This window comes from Chelonoidis abingdonii, chromosome 21, assembly GCF_003597395.2.
Source record: "Chelonoidis abingdonii isolate Lonesome George chromosome 21, CheloAbing_2.0, whole genome shotgun sequence".
Taxonomy (NCBI): domain Eukaryota; kingdom Metazoa; phylum Chordata; order Testudines; family Testudinidae; genus Chelonoidis; species Chelonoidis abingdonii.
Window position 1 is genome coordinate 6491337 of NC_133789.1, and position 18372 is coordinate 6509708.

Here is an 18372-nt window from a genome sequence, read left to right on the forward strand (position 1 = left end):
AAAAAGAAGAGAAGATGGCTTTTCTCCTTGCAGTTCTCTGCTAGTCCACATACACTCCCGTTATCTCCACTTGGAAGGAACAAATCATTTCACATATACAGAATGGGAAGAGGCTGTCTGGAAGGAGTATTGCAGAAAGGGACTAGGGGTCATAGTGGACAAAACTAAATATGAGTCAACAGTGGAGCGTTGCAAAATAAAGCAAAACGTGGATTGGGATGCTGAACGGTGTGTTGTGAGCAAGACACGAGAAGCTCTTCTTTTCCGCTCTAGCTCTGCGCTGGTCAGGCCCTCAGCTGGAGTATTGTGTCTGTTTCTGTGGGGGGCCACCACGTTTCCAGGAGAAAAGAGTTGAGAAATTGGAGAGGTCGAGAGAAGAGCAACAAGAAGATTATAGGTCTAGAGAACAGACTGTTGAAGGAAGGCTGAAAGAATAGGTTTGTTTAATTTGGAAAAGAGAAGAGAGAGGGAACCTGCTAGCAGTTTCAGGTATTCTAAAAGGTGGCATAAGGAGGTGGAGGAGGCAACTTGTTATTCTTCAGCTTACGAAGAACAAAACATGGGCTTAAACTGGGAGCAAGGGAGGTTTAGGTTGGACACTAGAAATATGTCCTAAACTGTCAGGGTGGTTACACATTGGAAAACTGCCTAGGGAGGCTGTGGAATCTCCATTCGGTGGGAGAAGTTAGAGAGGTTAGATAAATGCTGATCAGGGGATGCGTCTAACAGTATGTTGGTCGCTGCCAGCACGAGGCAAGGGGATTGGACCGTCGATGACCTCGTCGAGGTCCCTTCACAGTCCTAGGTCTCTGAATCTAGTGAATCTTCCCACAGCAAAAAAACCTTTTCCCCCCTTGCTTGTTCACAGCTCTCATGATTGTGTGATGGGATATTACAGCAGTTTGGAAGTTCTATACAGTGATAACTTGAAAAGGTTTACAGAAGCTGCAAAGGTTACATAACTTAAAAGGCTTGCACAACTGAACGTGACAACAGTCTGGAAAAAGTTGCGAACTTAATGCTACAAGTTAACAGACTCTTAAAAAACACATTTGAGCAGAGGTTACATAACAGAGGGAGGTCTGTGGTGGAGAATCAGCTGGGCACAGGGATCTGTGTGGTGAGCTCTGGGGTGAGGGAGCACTGGGCATGGGCGTTGCTTGGCAATAAGGGGCTGTGGTGTAGTGGGCAAGGGGGGCAAGTGTAGTCGCGGGGCACACTGGCAGTGCAGGGTTGGTTTGGGGACACAGGGGGAGGAAAGTCAACGGAGATGGGTGGGGGGCAAGCTACAACTTAAACTGGCTTTTTAATAAAGTGCAGATGTGGCAAGTTTTCCCCAGTATTGTAAAGCTTATGTTTTGGTTGCTAAGAGGAAGTCGGCATAGGGGCATCCAGTTTAATAATATGCATAGGGTCCCCATATAATCGAAGGACAGCCCGTGAGGCCTGGGCAGGGGCTGTAACCTTGGACGTTGGCATTCGCCAGGGTGGTTGGGACTCGACTTTTGGCTTTAGACCTGGCGACCCAGCAGTCTAAGCCAGGTCTCTGGCAACCCCATTAAAATGGATCCTTCAGTCCCGACCACAGTTTAGCAACCGCTGGGTCTGAAGAAGACCAACAGACAAAGATGGGTGGGTAAGCAAATAGAGGCACAGGAGTGTGAGAGGGACTGCTGTAAGCACACAGCTGCCCAGTGATCGGAGCTGGACAGAACCCACCTCTCCTGCCCTCTCACAGTACCGCCCTGCCTAGACCAAGGGTCAGCAACTCTTTCAGAAGGGGTGTTTGATCTTCATTTATTCATTCTGATATCTAAGTTTTCACATGCAGTGACATTTTAACACATGTAGACCAGGTCTTCTTTCTAGAAGTCTATAATTAGACTAAACTATTGTTCGTATGTAAAGTAAATAAGGTTTGTAAAATGCTTCTAAGAAGCTTCGTTTAAAAGTAAATTAAAATGGCAGAGCCCCAGAACTGCTGGCCAAGGACTCAAGGTGTGAAGTGCCACTGAAAATCAGCTCACGTGCTGCTTTGGCGACCTGTGCCACTCTGTGCTAAGACCATTGCTGCCTTTCATGTAATGAAGGCCTCAGTATGGTGCCGGTGAGCTTGGCTGGAGGGGGTATAGCGCCTGCTCGATGTAATATCGGCAGTGGCAGATAACTGTAATTGAAAGAATAAACCAAACCAAACCTCTATAGCAGGGTTCTTACTTTGGCCGACGACTTGATTGAATCCAAACCAGAGCAATTATTTTCTTTTGCACGGTGTATCTTGGTTGCATTTCTTACCAGGCCCTTTATGCTATACAGACAGGTATGCTGTTTCCTTTTCTACATGTTCCAGAATGTAAGAATGCTGGCAGTTATAGGCACCCTGGCCTATGCTTTTCCCTGATTTGGTTCACTCATCTAACTATCACCACAATACCGCTGCAATATATAAAATCAGCATTTGGCAGGTGCCGAAAGGGCCAGTTGGAAATAAAAACAAAGCAACCCTTCACTGTGAGCAACAGCCACTGGGCACGCCTGTCTTCTCATAACAGTCAGAGAGATCAAGGTGGGTCCGTTAAGAGGGGCGTTAAAAGAAACAGACGCAACTGGAAAAGACTCTGGTTTTGATTTTGGCTGTTTTATAAATTTTGGTGCTTTTGAGGGGGGGATCCAACTCAATGATTTTTTCTCTCTGGTGGTTGGCAATAAGTTGAAGGGGGTTCCCCTCTGTGCAGGGCGCTGGGCTGGTGCCTCCCTCCCCCTGGCTCTCTGATCCCCGGAGGGGATATGAGGCTGTGACTTCTGTTACCCGAGGACGGAGCTGGCAGCCCCTTCCCATCTGCCAGAGGTTGGCTGGCCGGTGGGGAGCCAGAAAATCCACACAGCTCGCGAGCCCAAGGTAAGCCCAGCTGGGGCAAGTAGGGTTCGTGGGGGGTCAGGGCACCCAGCCAGCCTCCTAGTCACAAACTATGAATTTGTTAGCAGAGATGGTTCTGGGTTCAGTGTTTCTGTATGTGTGGTGTATAGTGTTGCTGTGCATATTTGCTTCAGGTTGGGGGCTGTCTGTAAGCAAGGATTGCCTCCTCCCAAGCTTTGAGAGTGGGGGATCATTTTCCAGGTAGATGTAAGACCCTTGATCACCAATGGAGATGTTTAGCTGTGAAGCTATATTGTATGGCCCAGGTGTTCTGTTACGCTTCCTTGTCTGGGGTCGTCCGGTAGAAAGTGAACTCTGGAACGAGTAAGTGGGGTTATGACATGCAGCTCCATTGCTGTATAAATATGTTTGCAGTGTGAATTAATGTAACAGAATAGCTTTATGCAAAGGCTCTCTGTAAGGTATTAAGAGCTATAATCTACTGAGGGGTCATCCTATTTGGTATGTAATGTATCAGTTCTGTATCTAAAACTAAATACGTGAACGGTTTCAGCGTTGCATACTGTGTTAGTCTGTATCCGCAAAAAACAGGAGAACTTGCAGCACGCTTAAGACTAACAAATTATTTGGGCTCAGATAAATTGTGTTATCTCTAAGGTGCCGCAATCCTGTTCTTTTTTTAGAAATATGAAGTTACTCTGAGGTCTATTGTACATTATTCAAAGTGTGGACCATAGGTGGTTTTCAAAATCTGATGCTCCCAATTGATCCAGGAAATTGGTTGTAAAGGCTTGTTTTACTTGGAAGCCTTCCTGTTTTCCTGTGAGTCCGGCTGGGAGAGTGGAGGCTTGGGGAGGGTCCTCACAGGGGCATGTGAACATGTCACCTGGTACTGGAATCATCTTAAAACCTGTGCTTCCAGTAGATAGGGAGGGAATGGGAAATCCAGAGTAAACAAGATGATTCCCACCTTGTGCCAAAGCTATGAAAGGGGTTGAACCGAACAAAGGGGGGTTGCAGTTCCATCAGAATCCCCTAACTACGACCTGAGCCTGGAACTACAAGACCTGTACCAGGGAAATGGATTGGGCCCAGACTAGGAGGATGTCTAGTCTGTGGAATGAAGAAACTTATTGGTACATGTCTGAGGGTGAGATTTACTGTATTCAGTTTCTTAAAATGTATTAAGGCTTAGCTTTAATGAAAAAGAAGAGAAGATGGCTTTTCTCCTTGCAGTTCTCTGCTAGTCCACATACACTCCCGTTATCTCCACTTGGAAGGAACAAATCATTTCACATATACAGAATGGGAAGAGGCTGTCTGGAAGGAGTATTGCAGAAAGGGACTAGGGGTCATAGTGGACAAAACTAAATATGAGTCAACAGTGGAGCGTTGCAAAATAAAGCAAAACGTGGATTGGGATGCTGAACGGTGTGTTGTGAGCAAGACACGAGAAGCTCTTCTTTTCCGCTCTAGCTCTGCGCTGGTCAGGCCCTCAGCTGGAGTATTGTGTCTGTTTCTGTGGGGGGCCACCACGTTTCCAGGAGAAAAGAGTTGAGAAATTGGAGAGGTCGAGAGAAGAGCAACAAGAAGATTATAGGTCTAGAGAACAGACTGTTGAAGGAAGGCTGAAAGAATAGGTTTGTTTAATTTGGAAAAGAGAAGAGAGAGGGAACCTGCTAGCAGTTTCAGGTATTCTAAAAGGTGGCATAAGGAGGTGGAGGAGGCAACTTGTTATTCTTCAGCTTACGAAGAACAAAACATGGGCTTAAACTGGGAGCAAGGGAGGTTTAGGTTGGACACTAGAAATATGTCCTAAACTGTCAGGGTGGTTACACATTGGAAAACTGCCTAGGGAGGCTGTGGAATCTCCATTCGGTGGGAGAAGTTAGAGAGGTTAGATAAATGCTGATCAGGGGATGCGTCTAACAGTATGTTGGTCGCTGCCAGCACGAGGCAAGGGGATTGGACCGTCGATGACCTCGTCGAGGTCCCTTCACAGTCCTAGGTCTCTGAATCTAGTGAATCTTCCCACAGCAAAAAAACCTTTTCCCCCCTTGCTTGTTCACAGCTCTCATGATTGTGTGATGGGATATTACAGCAGTTTGGAAGTTCTATACAGTGATAACTTGAAAAGGTTTACAGAAGCTGCAAAGGTTACATAACTTAAAAGGCTTGCACAACTGAACGTGACAACAGTCTGGAAAAAGTTGCGAACTTAATGCTACAAGTTAACAGACTCTTAAAAAACACATTTGAGCAGAGGTTACATAACAGAGGGAGGTCTGTGGTGGAGAATCAGCTGGGCACAGGGATCTGTGTGGTGAGCTCTGGGGTGAGGGAGCACTGGGCATGGGCGTTGCTTGGCAATAAGGGGCTGTGGTGTAGTGGGCAAGGGGGGCAAGTGTAGTCGCGGGGCACACTGGCAGTGCAGGGTTGGTTTGGGGACACAGGGGGAGGAAAGTCAACGGAGATGGGTGGGGGGCAAGCTACAACTTAAACTGGCTTTTTAATAAAGTGCAGATGTGGCAAGTTTTCCCCAGTATTGTAAAGCTTATGTTTTGGTTGCTAAGAGGAAGTCGGCATAGGGGCATCCAGTTTAATAATATGCATAGGGTCCCCATATAATCGAAGGACAGCCCGTGAGGCCTGGGCAGGGGCTGTAACCTTGGACGTTGGCATTCGCCAGGGTGGTTGGGACTCGACTTTGCTTTGCCCTGGGAACCCAGGCAAGTCTAAGCCAGGTCTCGGACCCCCATTAAAAGGGACACTTGGGTCCCGACCACAGTTTAGCAACCGCTGGTCTAAGAAGAGACCAATCAGACAAAGATGGGTGGGTAAGAAATAGAGGCACGAAGGGGTGAAGGGACTTGGCTTAAGGTCACACAGCAGGCCCAGTGATGGAGCTGGACAGGAACCCACCTCTCCTGGACCCTCTCACAGTACCGCCCTGCCTAGACCAAGGGTCAGCAACTCTTTCAGAAGGGGTGTTTGATCTTCATTTATTCATTCTGATATCTAAGTTTTCACATGCAGTGACATTTTAACACATGTAGACCAGGTCTTCTTTCTAGAAGTCTATAATTAGACTAAACTATTGTTCGTATGTAAAGTAAATAAGGTTTGTAAAATGCTTCTAAGAAGCTTCGTTTAAAAGTAAATTAAAATGGCAGAGCCCCAGAACTGCTGGCCAAGGACTCAAGGTGTGAAGTGCCACTGAAAATCAGCTCACGTGCTGCTTTGGCGACCTGTGCCACTCTGTGCTAAGACCATTGCTGCCTTTCATGTAATGAAGGCCTCAGTATGGTGCCGGTGAGCTTGGCTGGAGGGGGTATAGCGCCTGCTCGATGTAATATCGGCAGTGGCAGATAACTGTAATTGAAAGAATAAACCAAACCAAACCTCTATAGCAGGGTTCTTACTTTGGCCGACGACTTGATTGAATCCAAACCAGAGCAATTATTTTCTTTTGCACGGTGTATCTTGGTTGCATTTCTTACCAGGCCCTTTATGCTATACAGACAGGTATGCTGTTTCCTTTTCTACATGTTCCAGAATGTAAGAATGCTGGCAGTTATAGGCACCCTGGCCTATGCTTTTCCCTGATTTGGTTCACTCATCTAACTATCACCACAATACCGCTGCAATATATAAAATCAGCATTTGGCAGGTGCCGAAAGGGCCAGTTGGAAATAAAAACAAAGCAACCCTTCACTGTGAGCAACAGCCACTGGGCACGCCTGTCTTCTCATAACAGTCAGAGAGATCAAGGTGGGTCCGTTAAGAGGGGCGTTAAAAGAAACAGACGCAACTGGAAAAGACTCTGGTTTTGATTTTGGCTGTTTTATAAATTTTGGTGCTTTTGAGGGGGGGATCCAACTCAATGATTTTTTCTCTCTGGTGGTTGGCAATAAGTTGAAGGGGGTTCCCCTCTGTGCAGGGCGCTGGGCTGGTGCCTCCCTCCCCCTGGCTCTCTGATCCCCGGAGGGGATATGAGGCTGTGACTTCTGTTACCCGAGGACGGAGCTGGCAGCCCCTTCCCATCTGCCAGAGGTTGGCTGGCCGGTGGGGAGCCAGAAAATCCACACAGCTCGCGAGCCCAAGGTAAGCCCAGCTGGGGCAAGTAGGGTTCGTGGGGGGTCAGGGCACCCAGCCAGCCTCCTAGTCACAAACTATGAATTTGTTAGCAGAGATGGTTCTGGGTTCAGTGTTTCTGTATGTGTGGTGTATAGTGTTGCTGTGCATATTTGCTTCAGGTTGGGGGCTGTCTGTAAGCAAGGATTGCCTCCTCCCAAGCTTTGAGAGTGGGGGATCATTTTCCAGGTAGATGTAAGACCCTTGATCACCAATGGAGATGTTTAGCTGTGAAGCTATATTGTATGGCCCAGGTGTTCTGTTACGCTTCCTTGTCTGGGGTCGTCCGGTAGAAAGTGAACTCTGGAACGAGTAAGTGGGGTTATGACATGCAGCTCCATTGCTGTATAAATATGTTTGCAGTGTGAATTAATGTAACAGAATAGCTTTATGCAAAGGCTCTCTGTAAGGTATTAAGAGCTATAATCTACTGAGGGGTCATCCTATTTGGTATGTAATGTATCAGTTCTGTATCTAAAACTAAATACGTGAACGGTTTCAGCGTTGCATACTGTGTTAGTCTGTATCCGCAAAAAACAGGAGAACTTGCAGCACGCTTAAGACTAACAAATTATTTGGGCTCAGATAAATTGTGTTATCTCTAAGGTGCCGCAATCCTGTTCTTTTTTTAGAAATATGAAGTTACTCTGAGGTCTATTGTACATTATTCAAAGTGTGGACCATAGGTGGTTTTCAAAATCTGATGCTCCCAATTGATCCAGGAAATTGGTTGTAAAGGCTTGTTTTACTTGGAAGCCTTCCTGTTTTCCTGTGAGTCCGGCTGGGAGAGTGGAGGCTTGGGGAGGGTCCTCACAGGGGCATGTGAACATGTCACCTGGTACTGGAATCATCTTAAAACCTGTGCTTCCAGTAGATAGGGAGGGAATGGGAAATCCAGAGTAAACAAGATGATTCCCACCTTGTGCCAAAGCTATGAAAGGGGTTGAACCGAACAAAGGGGGGTTGCAGTTCCATCAGAATCCCCTAACTACGACCTGAGCCTGGAACTACAAGACCTGTACCAGGGAAATGGATTGGGCCCAGACTAGGAGGATGTCTAGTCTGTGGAATGAAGAAACTTATTGGTACATGTCTGAGGGTGAGATTTACTGTATTCAGTTTCTTAAAATGTATTAAGGCTTAGCTTTAATGACCAGACGTATAGGCGGGTAGTGATCGATTTCTTGGGGATCAATATATCGCGTCTCATCTAGACGCGATATATCAATCCCCGAACAAGCTCCTGTCGACTCCGGAACTCCACCAGCGTGAACGGCGGTAGCAAAGTCGACAGGGGGAGCCGCAGACATCAATCCCGCGCCGTAAGGACATAGGTAACTCGATCTAAGATACTTCGACTTCAGCTATGCTATTCACGGAGCTGAAGTTGCGTATGTTAGATCAATTTCCCCCCCAGTGTAGACCAGCCCTCAAATTAACAAGTTTTCTCCCACCTCCTTATGACACCCTTTTAGATACCTGAAAACTGCTAGCATGTCCCCTCTCAGTCTTCTCTTTTCCAAATTAAACAAACCTAATTCTTTCAGCCTTCCTTCACAGGTCATGTTCTCTAGACCTTTAATCATTCTTGTTGCTCTTCTCTGGACCCTCTCCAATTTCTCCACATCTTTCTTGAAACGTGGTGCCCAGAACAGGACACAATACTCCAGCTGAGGCCTGACCAGCGCAGAGTAGAGCGGAAGAAAGACTTCTCGTGTCTTGCTCACAACACACCTGTTCAGCATCCCAAAATCACGTTTGCTTTTTTTGCAACAGCATCACACTGTTGACTCATATTTAGTTTGTGGTCCACTATGACCCCTAGATCCCTTTCTGCCATACTCCTTCCCAGACAGCCTCTTCCCATTCTGTATATGTGAAACTGATTGTTCCTTCCTAAGTGGAGATAAGGGAGTGTATGTGGGACTAGGCAGAGAGAAACTGCAAGGAGAAAGAAGCCCAGAGCCAGGAGTCAGGTGTGTCTATAATCTGCCCTGAGAAGGCAATCACGGAGTGCTGTAAAGACAAGAAGAACCTAGTATGCATGAAAGGAACTGGTGTGCAAAAGCTTTTTGGTGACGAACACAGAAAGGAAACTCAGTTTCAGAATAAGAGGAAAAAGTCATGCACACAAGCCCCTGCTTCTTGACCTGCTCAGCAGCCCGGATTCGTGACCGCAGGCGTACACACCGAATCTACTATGCTTGTGCTTCTCAGTCTCCATGCTGTTTCCAGTAATTCTTCCCATGTGTAAGTGCGTGGGTGCACGAGGGTATGAATGTGGTGAATGTGTGCGTGTATGAATAAGCTCCATCTCTTTTCTATCTGACCTAACAGCAGCATTGTAATAAAACCAGTGTGATCCTGGGTTGGTTTTTAGTGGAACAGAGGTAACACTCAGCGCCTCTCTGACAGCCCCTGCCCCACAACGCCCAGCACCCCATATTTCCGAGGGAATTCAGCACCAAAAAGTTAAATTCTGTGCACAATATTTTAAAATTCTGCACACAATATTTTAAAATTCTGCAAATTTTGTCAATAAATAAATGTGGAGGCTCCAGCATGGCAGTGGCAAGCATAGGCCATTGGGTGCATGGAGGTGGGAGATCACCCTGCAGCCTTCCCCCTCCCCTCCAAGGATAGGGACTTGGCAGTGAGATACCTCTGTGTGCATGTCAAAAGGCCACAGGGAAGTGTTTTACATGATGGCTGGGATGTCAGCCATGACCCAAAATTCATTTGAATGACAAAATAAAGAATAGCTGATACCAATGGCTGAGTCCAGCCCCCATACAGGCCCTAGCCTGCACTGGCTCTGGGCCATCAACTCCCAAGTGGCCATTCCTTCTCCCTAAAATAAAGCATTTCCTTCTAATCCTGACAACTAAAGAGGTGCTTGGGACATGCAGTTTAATAAGAAAAGGAATTATAGTCAGACCATTCTTTTTTTCTGCCCTGATTTACACTCCTGGTTGCCACACACGGCTCAGTGGGATTGTCCTGGGAATAATTCAGGATGCAGTTTCAACAGTGTGGCTGGAGCCATAAACAGCCAAATCTCATTTGAACAGTGGCTCTTGTTTTGGATTATTTAAGGCCATTTTTAAAGGTCTTTCCCATGGGTGAGGAAGAAAGTGCTGCACTCTTAAAGGGACCTTTAAAATCCCACTCAACTCTGCACTGTTTATAACTCTTGCTTGTTCAAAATACTACCAGCTTAAGAGCCAGCCTCGGAGATACTTGGATCTACAAGAAAAAAAATCATGTCCTTTTCCCCTAAATAAAAGTTTTCAGCTACTCCAGCCTTGTCAAATACCAGTCCAACTTCCTCCCCAGCTAAGACGTCCCTCCCTCGCATTCTGCAGTTCTAATTGCTGCTTTTCTGCTCCAGATACATCCTCCCCTTCCCATTGTTTTAGTGTCAGTTTCCTCTTGTTGACACTGGAATATTGTGAATGGGCAGGAAAAGCAAACGCCACCCTTTATTTCCCTTGAACTTTCCCTCCTCCCAAGTCTGGCTGTGTGTGCGCCTCTCCCTCCTCTAAAATAACAAGGAGAAAGGGAAGAGAGGAAACTCCGCCTCTCCCTCCTCTGCTGCTCTCTGCTGGGAAAGCGAGGAGAGGAAAGATAACGGTCCAAAGACGATCCTTGGCATGTGGGCTTAAACTTCAGAGAAGAGGGAGGTGGCGTCAAAAGGAAACTAGGAGAGAGATTGCAGGGCGTTGCCCAGGGGAGGGATGCGGGTACAGTGTGAGGCTGCTCGGAACAGCTGCTCCCCCGCAGGGCCACCAGCCTGCTCCCCATGCGGCCCTAGCCGGTTCCTTCCCTGCTCGCTCACTGAGCCAAAGTCACCCCGACCCCCGCTGTTTCTCCGTCGCAGCCCGGCTGCCCCCCCCCAATATCCAGCGAGTTCCTCCTCCGCTCCCCTGCTCCCTGAAGTCCCATGCCCAACTCTACCCACCCCAGCTCGGATCCCCCCTCTTCCCAGCCTCCATGGATCCCCCCCCGCTCTGTTCCTAGCCTTGCCTGCCCTCCCCCAGCTCGGATCCCCCGCCCCGCTCTGTTCCTAGCCTTGCCTGCCCCCCGGCCCAGCTCCCCAGACCAGTTCCTCCTTCGCCCCCCTGCTCCCCAAAGTCCCATGCCCGGCCCTACCCCCAGCTCAGCTCCCCCTTCTCTTCCCAGGCTCCGGGTATCCCCACTCTGGTCCCAGCCTCACCTGCCCCAGCTTCCCGTTTGCTTACATGTAAACAAACTTCCATGCGCCCCTGCTGAGAAGCGAGTGGCGGAAAGGAGGGGAGGGGCCAGGGCGTCTGGTCGGGGGGAAGTCTGGGGGCCTAGCACTGGGGAGGGGCTAGAGAGGAGAGGCGTGTACGCAGCAGCTAGCGAAGGTGGTGCCCCACGTTTTTGGGTGCTGCGTATGCCTAAGGATGGCCCTGCCGGGGCTGAAACCCTCAGGCTTTAGCCTCCCCGAGCAATGCAGCAGGGCTCTGGCGAGCTGAGGCTTTGGTCCTCGCTCTTGGGGTCGTGTTGTCAGAAGGGGGTGCAATGACTTTTGAGAACCTGTCTTAGCCCAGTGGTTTTCAAACTTTTTTTCTGGCGACCCAGTTGAAGAAAATTTGTTTTGCCGGTGACTCAGTGGGGTTGGGGATGAGGGGGTGTGGAGGGGCTCAGAACTGGGGCACAGGGTTGGGGTGCAGGAGTGAGGGCTGGCAATGAGGGGTTCAGGGCATGAGAGGGGGCTCTGGCTTAGGGCAGGGGTTTGGGGGGGCAGGGTGCTGGGCTTGGGGTGAAGGCTATGGGGTGGGAACAGGGATGAGGGGCTTGGGGTGCAGGAGGGAGCTCAGGGCTGGGACATGGGGTGTGGGAAGAAGTCAGCTGGAGGGCGCAGCTGGAGATGAGGGGGTTGGGGTGCAGGAAGGAGCTCTGGGTTTGGGGGGGGGGGCTCAAGGCAGGGGCTGGGGCATAGGGTTGGGAAGCAGGCTTACCTCGGGCGGCTCCGGGTCAGCAGTGCAGCAGGGGTGCTAAGGCAGGCTTCTTCCCTTCCTGGCACCACAGACCAAGCTGTGCCCCAGAAGCGGCCAGCAGCAAGCCCAGCTCCTAGGCAGAGGCGCCTGGAACTGGTGCTCAGGGCGGGGGCAGCACACAGAGCCCTGTGCCCCCCCGCCAGATCTGCTGCTGGCCACTTCCGGGCTGCAGTACAGTGTTAGAACAGGTAGGAATTAGCCTGCCTTAGCGGGGCAGCACCACCAACAGGACTTTTAGAGCCACTGTGACCCAGTGCCTTATGTTCCGTTACCCGGTATCTCAGCTGTGCTGCAGCATGGAACCCCAAGAGAAGAGTTTATAACGCTGAGCTTCAGACTGCACCTTCCTCTCCCTTTACATATTGCGAACTGTCTTCCACAGTCATGGTCCCAACTTTCAAGAATGTTATTGCAGCATATTATGGCCTAACACATGTATTGCACGGAAAGCAAAGTCCTCTTTTTGGATCTACATGCTGCAGCTCAACGCTGCTAGCCTGCTGTATAGCTCTGATCGGTGCATGTCCTGAGAGCAAGCAGATCAAAGCTGGGTTGTGAGCAGAGAATTTCATCCTTGCAGAACTCAGCTGTTTTCCTGTCCATCAAACCAAACCAAGACACACTTTCAGTGCTCTATAGCCATGGTTGCAACACTGCAGCTTACACCAATGTTGGTGCAGCAGAAGGGACGAGTGCTTTTTAAATAAGTGTTTCCACAGATCAAAATCCTCCTCTTGTTAAAGGTTCAACTGTATCCAAAGCAAGGGTGGCGAGAGGACTAGGAGAGACTGCACGAGTCCTCACAAACTCTGGGGAGGGTCCCATCTGCTTTTTCTCTCTGCAGCTTTGCCTTTTGGGGGGTTACAAATGCAGCCTAGTTCCCCAGCAACCACATTCTGCTGTCCAAGCGTGAGAGATTCCAGCATGGTTCAAGCGCAGGAGATGCAAGTGCAGAAGTATCCCCCTCCCGCTGCAGGCTACGGGAAGCGTCCCAGGTCCCGCTAGCCCCCTAGTGTCTCCACAGCTTGCAAGCCTGAAAAGGCAGCATGTGGCTTGCAGAATCTTCCTGCGGCATTTAATCAGGGCTTTCTGAGGGGAGCAAACTGCCATCTGGGCTGTATGGTACATCCAGGCTGGGCTCTGCCTGGTTCCCACATGACGAGGGGAGGGCGGGGTTAGGATGCTGAGAGCGGGGGGGAGCAGGAAGGAACGGTATTTTTCTGAAAGGCAGCTAGTACTGTGGTGGGGAAGGCTTCCACGCACTGTAACAGCTTATGCCCAAATAAATTTGTTAGTCTCTAAGGTACCTCAAGGACTCCTGGTTATTTTTGCTGTAACAACCTTGTCCCTTTCAATATAGGCAGTGACAATCCAGCAATGATACTGGAAATGTCCCCAATTCTGAGATTTTCAGACAAACTACTCAAAAGGTAAAAAGCTTCCTCTAGGGGGTGAATGGCTCAGCTGTACCATCGCCCTATGCAAAATTCTCTCCATGAGAACAAACGCCGACTAGAAATATACTGCAAACAAACTACTGGTCAGCTTAGAAAGGACATAAATATTGATCTTTTTTAAAAAATAGCTGCAAACTAAGCAAAATAAATTTTATTTTGGAAAAGTAGTAAGAGAACACATACTGAACTGTATAGATACAGGGCTCATAAGAAATGCAACCCAGAACACCAGTGCCAGAAAAAAACCACTGGATAAACACAATTCCCCAGTAAAACAACTTGTTAAATTATTTTGAACAGTATAATCCGGCTCATCCTGCTATGCAGGAGCAAAGTCTGTGGGCCAGTTTTAGCTAATAATTGCTCTGGTTTGGATCAAATCGTAGTTTCCAGCACAGACAGTAGGAACCCTGCCTAGAACAGTTTGGTTTGGTTTTATTCTTTCAGCTAACAGTTAGCTGCCACTGCCATATGACTCAGGGCAGTGTATACCCCCTCCAGTGAAGATCACCTGCACCATGGAGAGGCTTTCACCAGCTGAAAGGCAGCATAGTCTATCAGGGAGGATACTGGAGAGGGAGTCAGGAGAGGTGGGTTCTGTTCCCAGCTCCATCACTGGGCAGCTGTGTGACCTTAAGCGAGTCCCTTCACCTCTCTGTGCCTCTATTTGTTTACCCACCCATCCTTTGGTCTGGTTGGTCTTCTTAGAACCAGCGGTTCTCAAACTGTGGGTCGGGACCCTGAAAGGGGTCATGACCCCATTTTAATGGGGTTGCCGGGACTGGCTTAGACTTGCTGGGCCCAGGGCTGAAGCCAAAGTCCGAGTCCCACCACCCTGGACTGATGCTAAAGCCCAAGAACAGGACTCTGGTTACAGGACCCCCTTCCCGGACCTGAAGCCCTTGGGCTTTGGCTTTGCCCCCCCCTGCCCAGGATGGTGGGGCTCAGGTTTTGGCTTTGACTGGGCTCAGGCGGGATGAGGCTTCAGTCCTCGCTCCTGGGGTATAAAAAGTGGGATTTATGTGGTTTCAAGTAATAACAGAATAAAGTAAGTTACCAAGCAGAATAAAACAAAACATACAAGTCTAAGCCTAATACATTTAAGAAACTGAATACAGGTAAATCTCACCCTCAGAGATGTTCCAATAAGCTTCCTTCATTCACAGACTAGACTCCTTCCTAGTCTAGGCCCAATCCTTTCCCCGGTACAGGTCTTGTTAGTTCCAGCTCAGGAGGTAAGTAGAGGATTTCTGATGACTGGCAACCCCCTTTGTTCTGTTCACCCCCTTTCATAGCTTTGGCACAAGGTGGGAATCATTTGTTTCTCTGGATTTCCATCCCTCCTTCTACATGGAAAAGCACCAGGTTTAAGATGGATTCCAGTACCAGGTGACATGATCACATGCCCCTGTGAGACCCTCCCCAAGCCTCCACTCTTCCCAGCCTGACTCACAGGAACACAGGAAGGCTTACAAGTAAACAGAGCCATTTACAACCAATTGTCCTGGTCAATGGGAGCCATCAAGATTTGAAACCACCATTAATGGTCCACACTTTGAATAAGTACAATAGGACCTCAGAGTTAACTTCATATTTCTAAAAAAAGAACAGGAGTACTTGCGGCACCTTAGAGACTAACAAATTTATCTGAGCTCAAATAAATTTGTTAGTCTCTAAGGTGCTGCAAGTACTCCTGTTCTTTTTGCGGATACAGACTAACACAGTTGCAACTCTGAAACCGTTCATATTTCTAGTTTTAGATACAAGAATGATACATACATACAAATAGGATGAACCCACTCAGTAGATTATAAGCTCTGTAATACCTTACAGGAGACCTTTTGCATAAAGCATATTCTAGTTACATTATATTCACACTGCAAACATATTTTCATACAGCATATGGAGTGCAATGTCATAACTGGTTCCCAGAAGTCACTTTCTACGGGACGACCCAACAAGGAACGTAACAGAACACCACTGGCCATCACATATAGCTCACAGCTAAAACCTCTCCATTGCATCAAGGGTCTACAATCTATCCTGGAAAATGATCCCCCACTCTCAGAAGCCTTGGGAGGCAGGCCAATCCTTGCTTACAGACAGCCCCCAACCTGAAGCAAATATTCACCAGCAACTATACACCACACTACAGAAACACTAACCCAGGAACCAATCTCTGTAACAAATGTCATTAGTCTTGTGACTAGGAGGCTGCTGGGTGCCCTGACCCCCCACGAACCCTACTTGCCCCAGCTGGGCTTACCTTGGGCTGCAGAGCTGTGTGGATTTTCTGGCTCCCCAGGCAGCCAACCTCTGGCAGATGGGAAAGGGGACTGCCAGCTCCGTTCCTGGGAACAGAAGTCACAGCCTCATATCCACTTCCTGGGTCAGAGAGCCAGGGGAGGGAGGCACCAGCCCAGGCCCTGACACCAGAGGGGAACCCCCTTCAATATTGCCAACCACCAGAGATAAAAAATCATGAGTTGGATTCCCCCCCTCAAAAGCACAAAATTTAAAAAACAGCATCAAACCAGGTCTTTTCAGTTGGTCTGTTTATTTTTAACCCCCTCTAACGACCCACCTTGTCTCTCTGATGTGTACTGAGGAAGACCAGTGGCTGTGCCCAGTGGCTGTGCTCACAGTAAGGGTTGCTTTTGTTTTTATTTCCAACTGGCCCTTTGGCACCTGCCAAATGCTGATTTGTATTATTGCAGGGTATTGTAGGCTGTAGCTTAGCATGAGTGAACAAAACTCAGGGAAAAGCATAGGCCAGTTTGGCTCTTATAACTGCCAGGCATTCTTACATTCTGGAAATGTAGAAAGAGAACACATACTGACCTGTATAGATACAGGCCTGGTAAGAAATGCAACCAAGAACACCAGTGCCAGAAAGAAATAATTGCTCTGGTTTGGATCAAATCACAGTCGTCAGCACAGACAGTAAGAACCCTGCCTATAGAGGTTTGGTTTGGTTTTATTCTTTCAGATAACAGTTATCTGCCACTGCCATATTAATCAGAGCAGCGTATACCCCCTCCAGCCAAGCTCACCTGCACCATACTGAGGCCTTCATTACATGAAAGGCAGCATGGTCTAGCACAGGAGTAGGCACAGGTGCCAAAGGCAGCACGTGAGCTGATTTTCAGTGGCACTCACACTGCCTTGGTCCTGGCCAGCAGTCTGGGGAGCTCTGCCATTTAATTTACTTTTAAACGAAGCTTCTAAAGCATTTTAAAAACCTTATTTACTTTACATACAACAATAGTTTAGTTATNAAGCCTCCATTCTTCCCAGCCTGACTCACAGGAACACAGGAAGGCTTACAAGTAAACAGAGCCATTTACAACCAATTGTCCTGGTCAATGGGAGCCATCAAGATTCTAAACCACCATTAATGGTCCACACTATGATAATTACAATAGGACTTCAGAGTTAACTTCATATTTCTAGTTTTAGATACAAGAATGATACATACATACAAATAGGATGAACACACTCAGTAGATTACAAACTTTGTAATACCTTACAGGATACCTTTTGCATAAAGCATATTCCAGTTATATTATATTCACACTGCAAACATATTTTCATAAAGCATAAAGGCTGCAGTGCTCAGGCTGCAAACTGTGGTTAGGGTTGCTTGTTTGATTTAATTCTTTTCACAGATGTTGTGTGTATTTTACTGAAGCAATTCCACTGGCCTGCTTTTGAGCTAATATCCTTTAAGTGAAACAGGTGTTTAGGGAACCCAGACAGTCTTTGTGAACTTGAAGCTCACATTTATAATGATGGATTCTAAACTAGCTGTTACCACTCAAGAAAGAGCTCTTGGAGTCACCCTGGATAGTTCTCTGAAAACTTCAGTTCAATGCTCACCAGCAGACAAATGTTAAGAACTACTTCATGGCATTTTCCTGCCTAAATTCTGTTTCTCGCCCAAACTTGAGGGACTGAGAGCTGGCTGGAACTGGTTGGGGGCAGTGACTGCCAGTGTGTACCTCAGGAATTCACGCCAGAAAGAGTATATAAGGAACTGTCAGCGATGACACGGTGTTGTCCACCATCAAGGCAGCCACGTCCAATTTCGCTGGGTGGCATCGGATCAAGACCATCGGATCAAGACTTCGGCTACTACCACCTGCCAAGTACTTTGATACTTACTGGATATCCCGTGGAGACTTTGCCAGCAGTCAAGATCTGTTGACCTCCTGCTTTGGTGGTAGAGAGCCAGATCCTTTGATGTTCCTGAGACTCTGAGACGGTTCATCAGTTGCTGGTGACCTCCATCTGCAGAGAAACAGTAATTGTTTTTCAGACACTTAATAGCTTAATCAAGGGATGGTTTGAGGGTCTGGGCTTTATGCCCCTTGCTGGAATCTATTTTTGGGTATTTGTAAGTGATCCTCTTAGTGAATCTTCCCCCAGTTGTAACTTTCCCTTAATAAATCTTCTGTCTGTTTAAGGTTATATTCGCTTTATCCTTTATTTCAGTACAACACGGGCAGAAGGCACACAGATTTCTAACTCTCCCAGTTGCTAGATGCTAGTAGAAATCGAACCTGTTATTTATATGTCAGCTCCTTATTATTCTATAACAGAGATTTTGGGGTAACAAAACTATAGTGTGCCCATGCCTTGAATACTATGTCCAGTACTGAGATGGTCACTCCATCTCAGAAATGATATACTGGAACTGGAAAAGATTCAAAGAAGGGTAACAAAGTTGATCCAGGTGATGGAACAGTTTCCATATGAAGAGAAACTAAAAAGATTAGGGCTATTCATCTTAGAAAAGAAATAGAGAAATGGGAGATTTGCTAGAGGTCTATAAAATCTTGAATAGTGTGGCAAAAGTGAATAGCGAAATGTTAGTTAC

General features: G+C 47.7%; 1 protein-coding gene across 13 annotated transcripts in view; it reads right to left on the reverse strand.

Annotated features, from left to right (window-relative positions):
* The window catches only part of LOC116831452 (beta-1,4 N-acetylgalactosaminyltransferase 2-like), a 95716-nt gene that overhangs the window by 75853 nt on the left and 1491 nt on the right, over nucleotides 1–18372 (reverse strand). For 6 of the 13 annotated variants that reach the window (XR_012654690.1, XR_004375199.2, XR_004375196.2 and 3 more), the window contains exons 2-3: nucleotides 17658–17783; nucleotides 15760–15844 (exon numbers count right to left, since the gene is read on the reverse strand). Coding sequence is in view for 2 of the 13 variants with exons in the window: in XM_032791460.2 (XP_032647351.1) it covers nucleotides 15760–15844; nucleotides 17658–17763 (191 nt within the window). In the remaining 11 variants the exon portion in view is untranslated. Of the gene's footprint in view, nucleotides 1–8570; nucleotides 8747–11228; nucleotides 11355–11997; nucleotides 13201–15759; nucleotides 15845–17657; nucleotides 17784–18372 lie in introns of those variants that run through there. The other 7 variants (XR_012654691.1, XM_075059725.1, XM_075059729.1 and 4 more) reach the window with 5 other exon arrangements.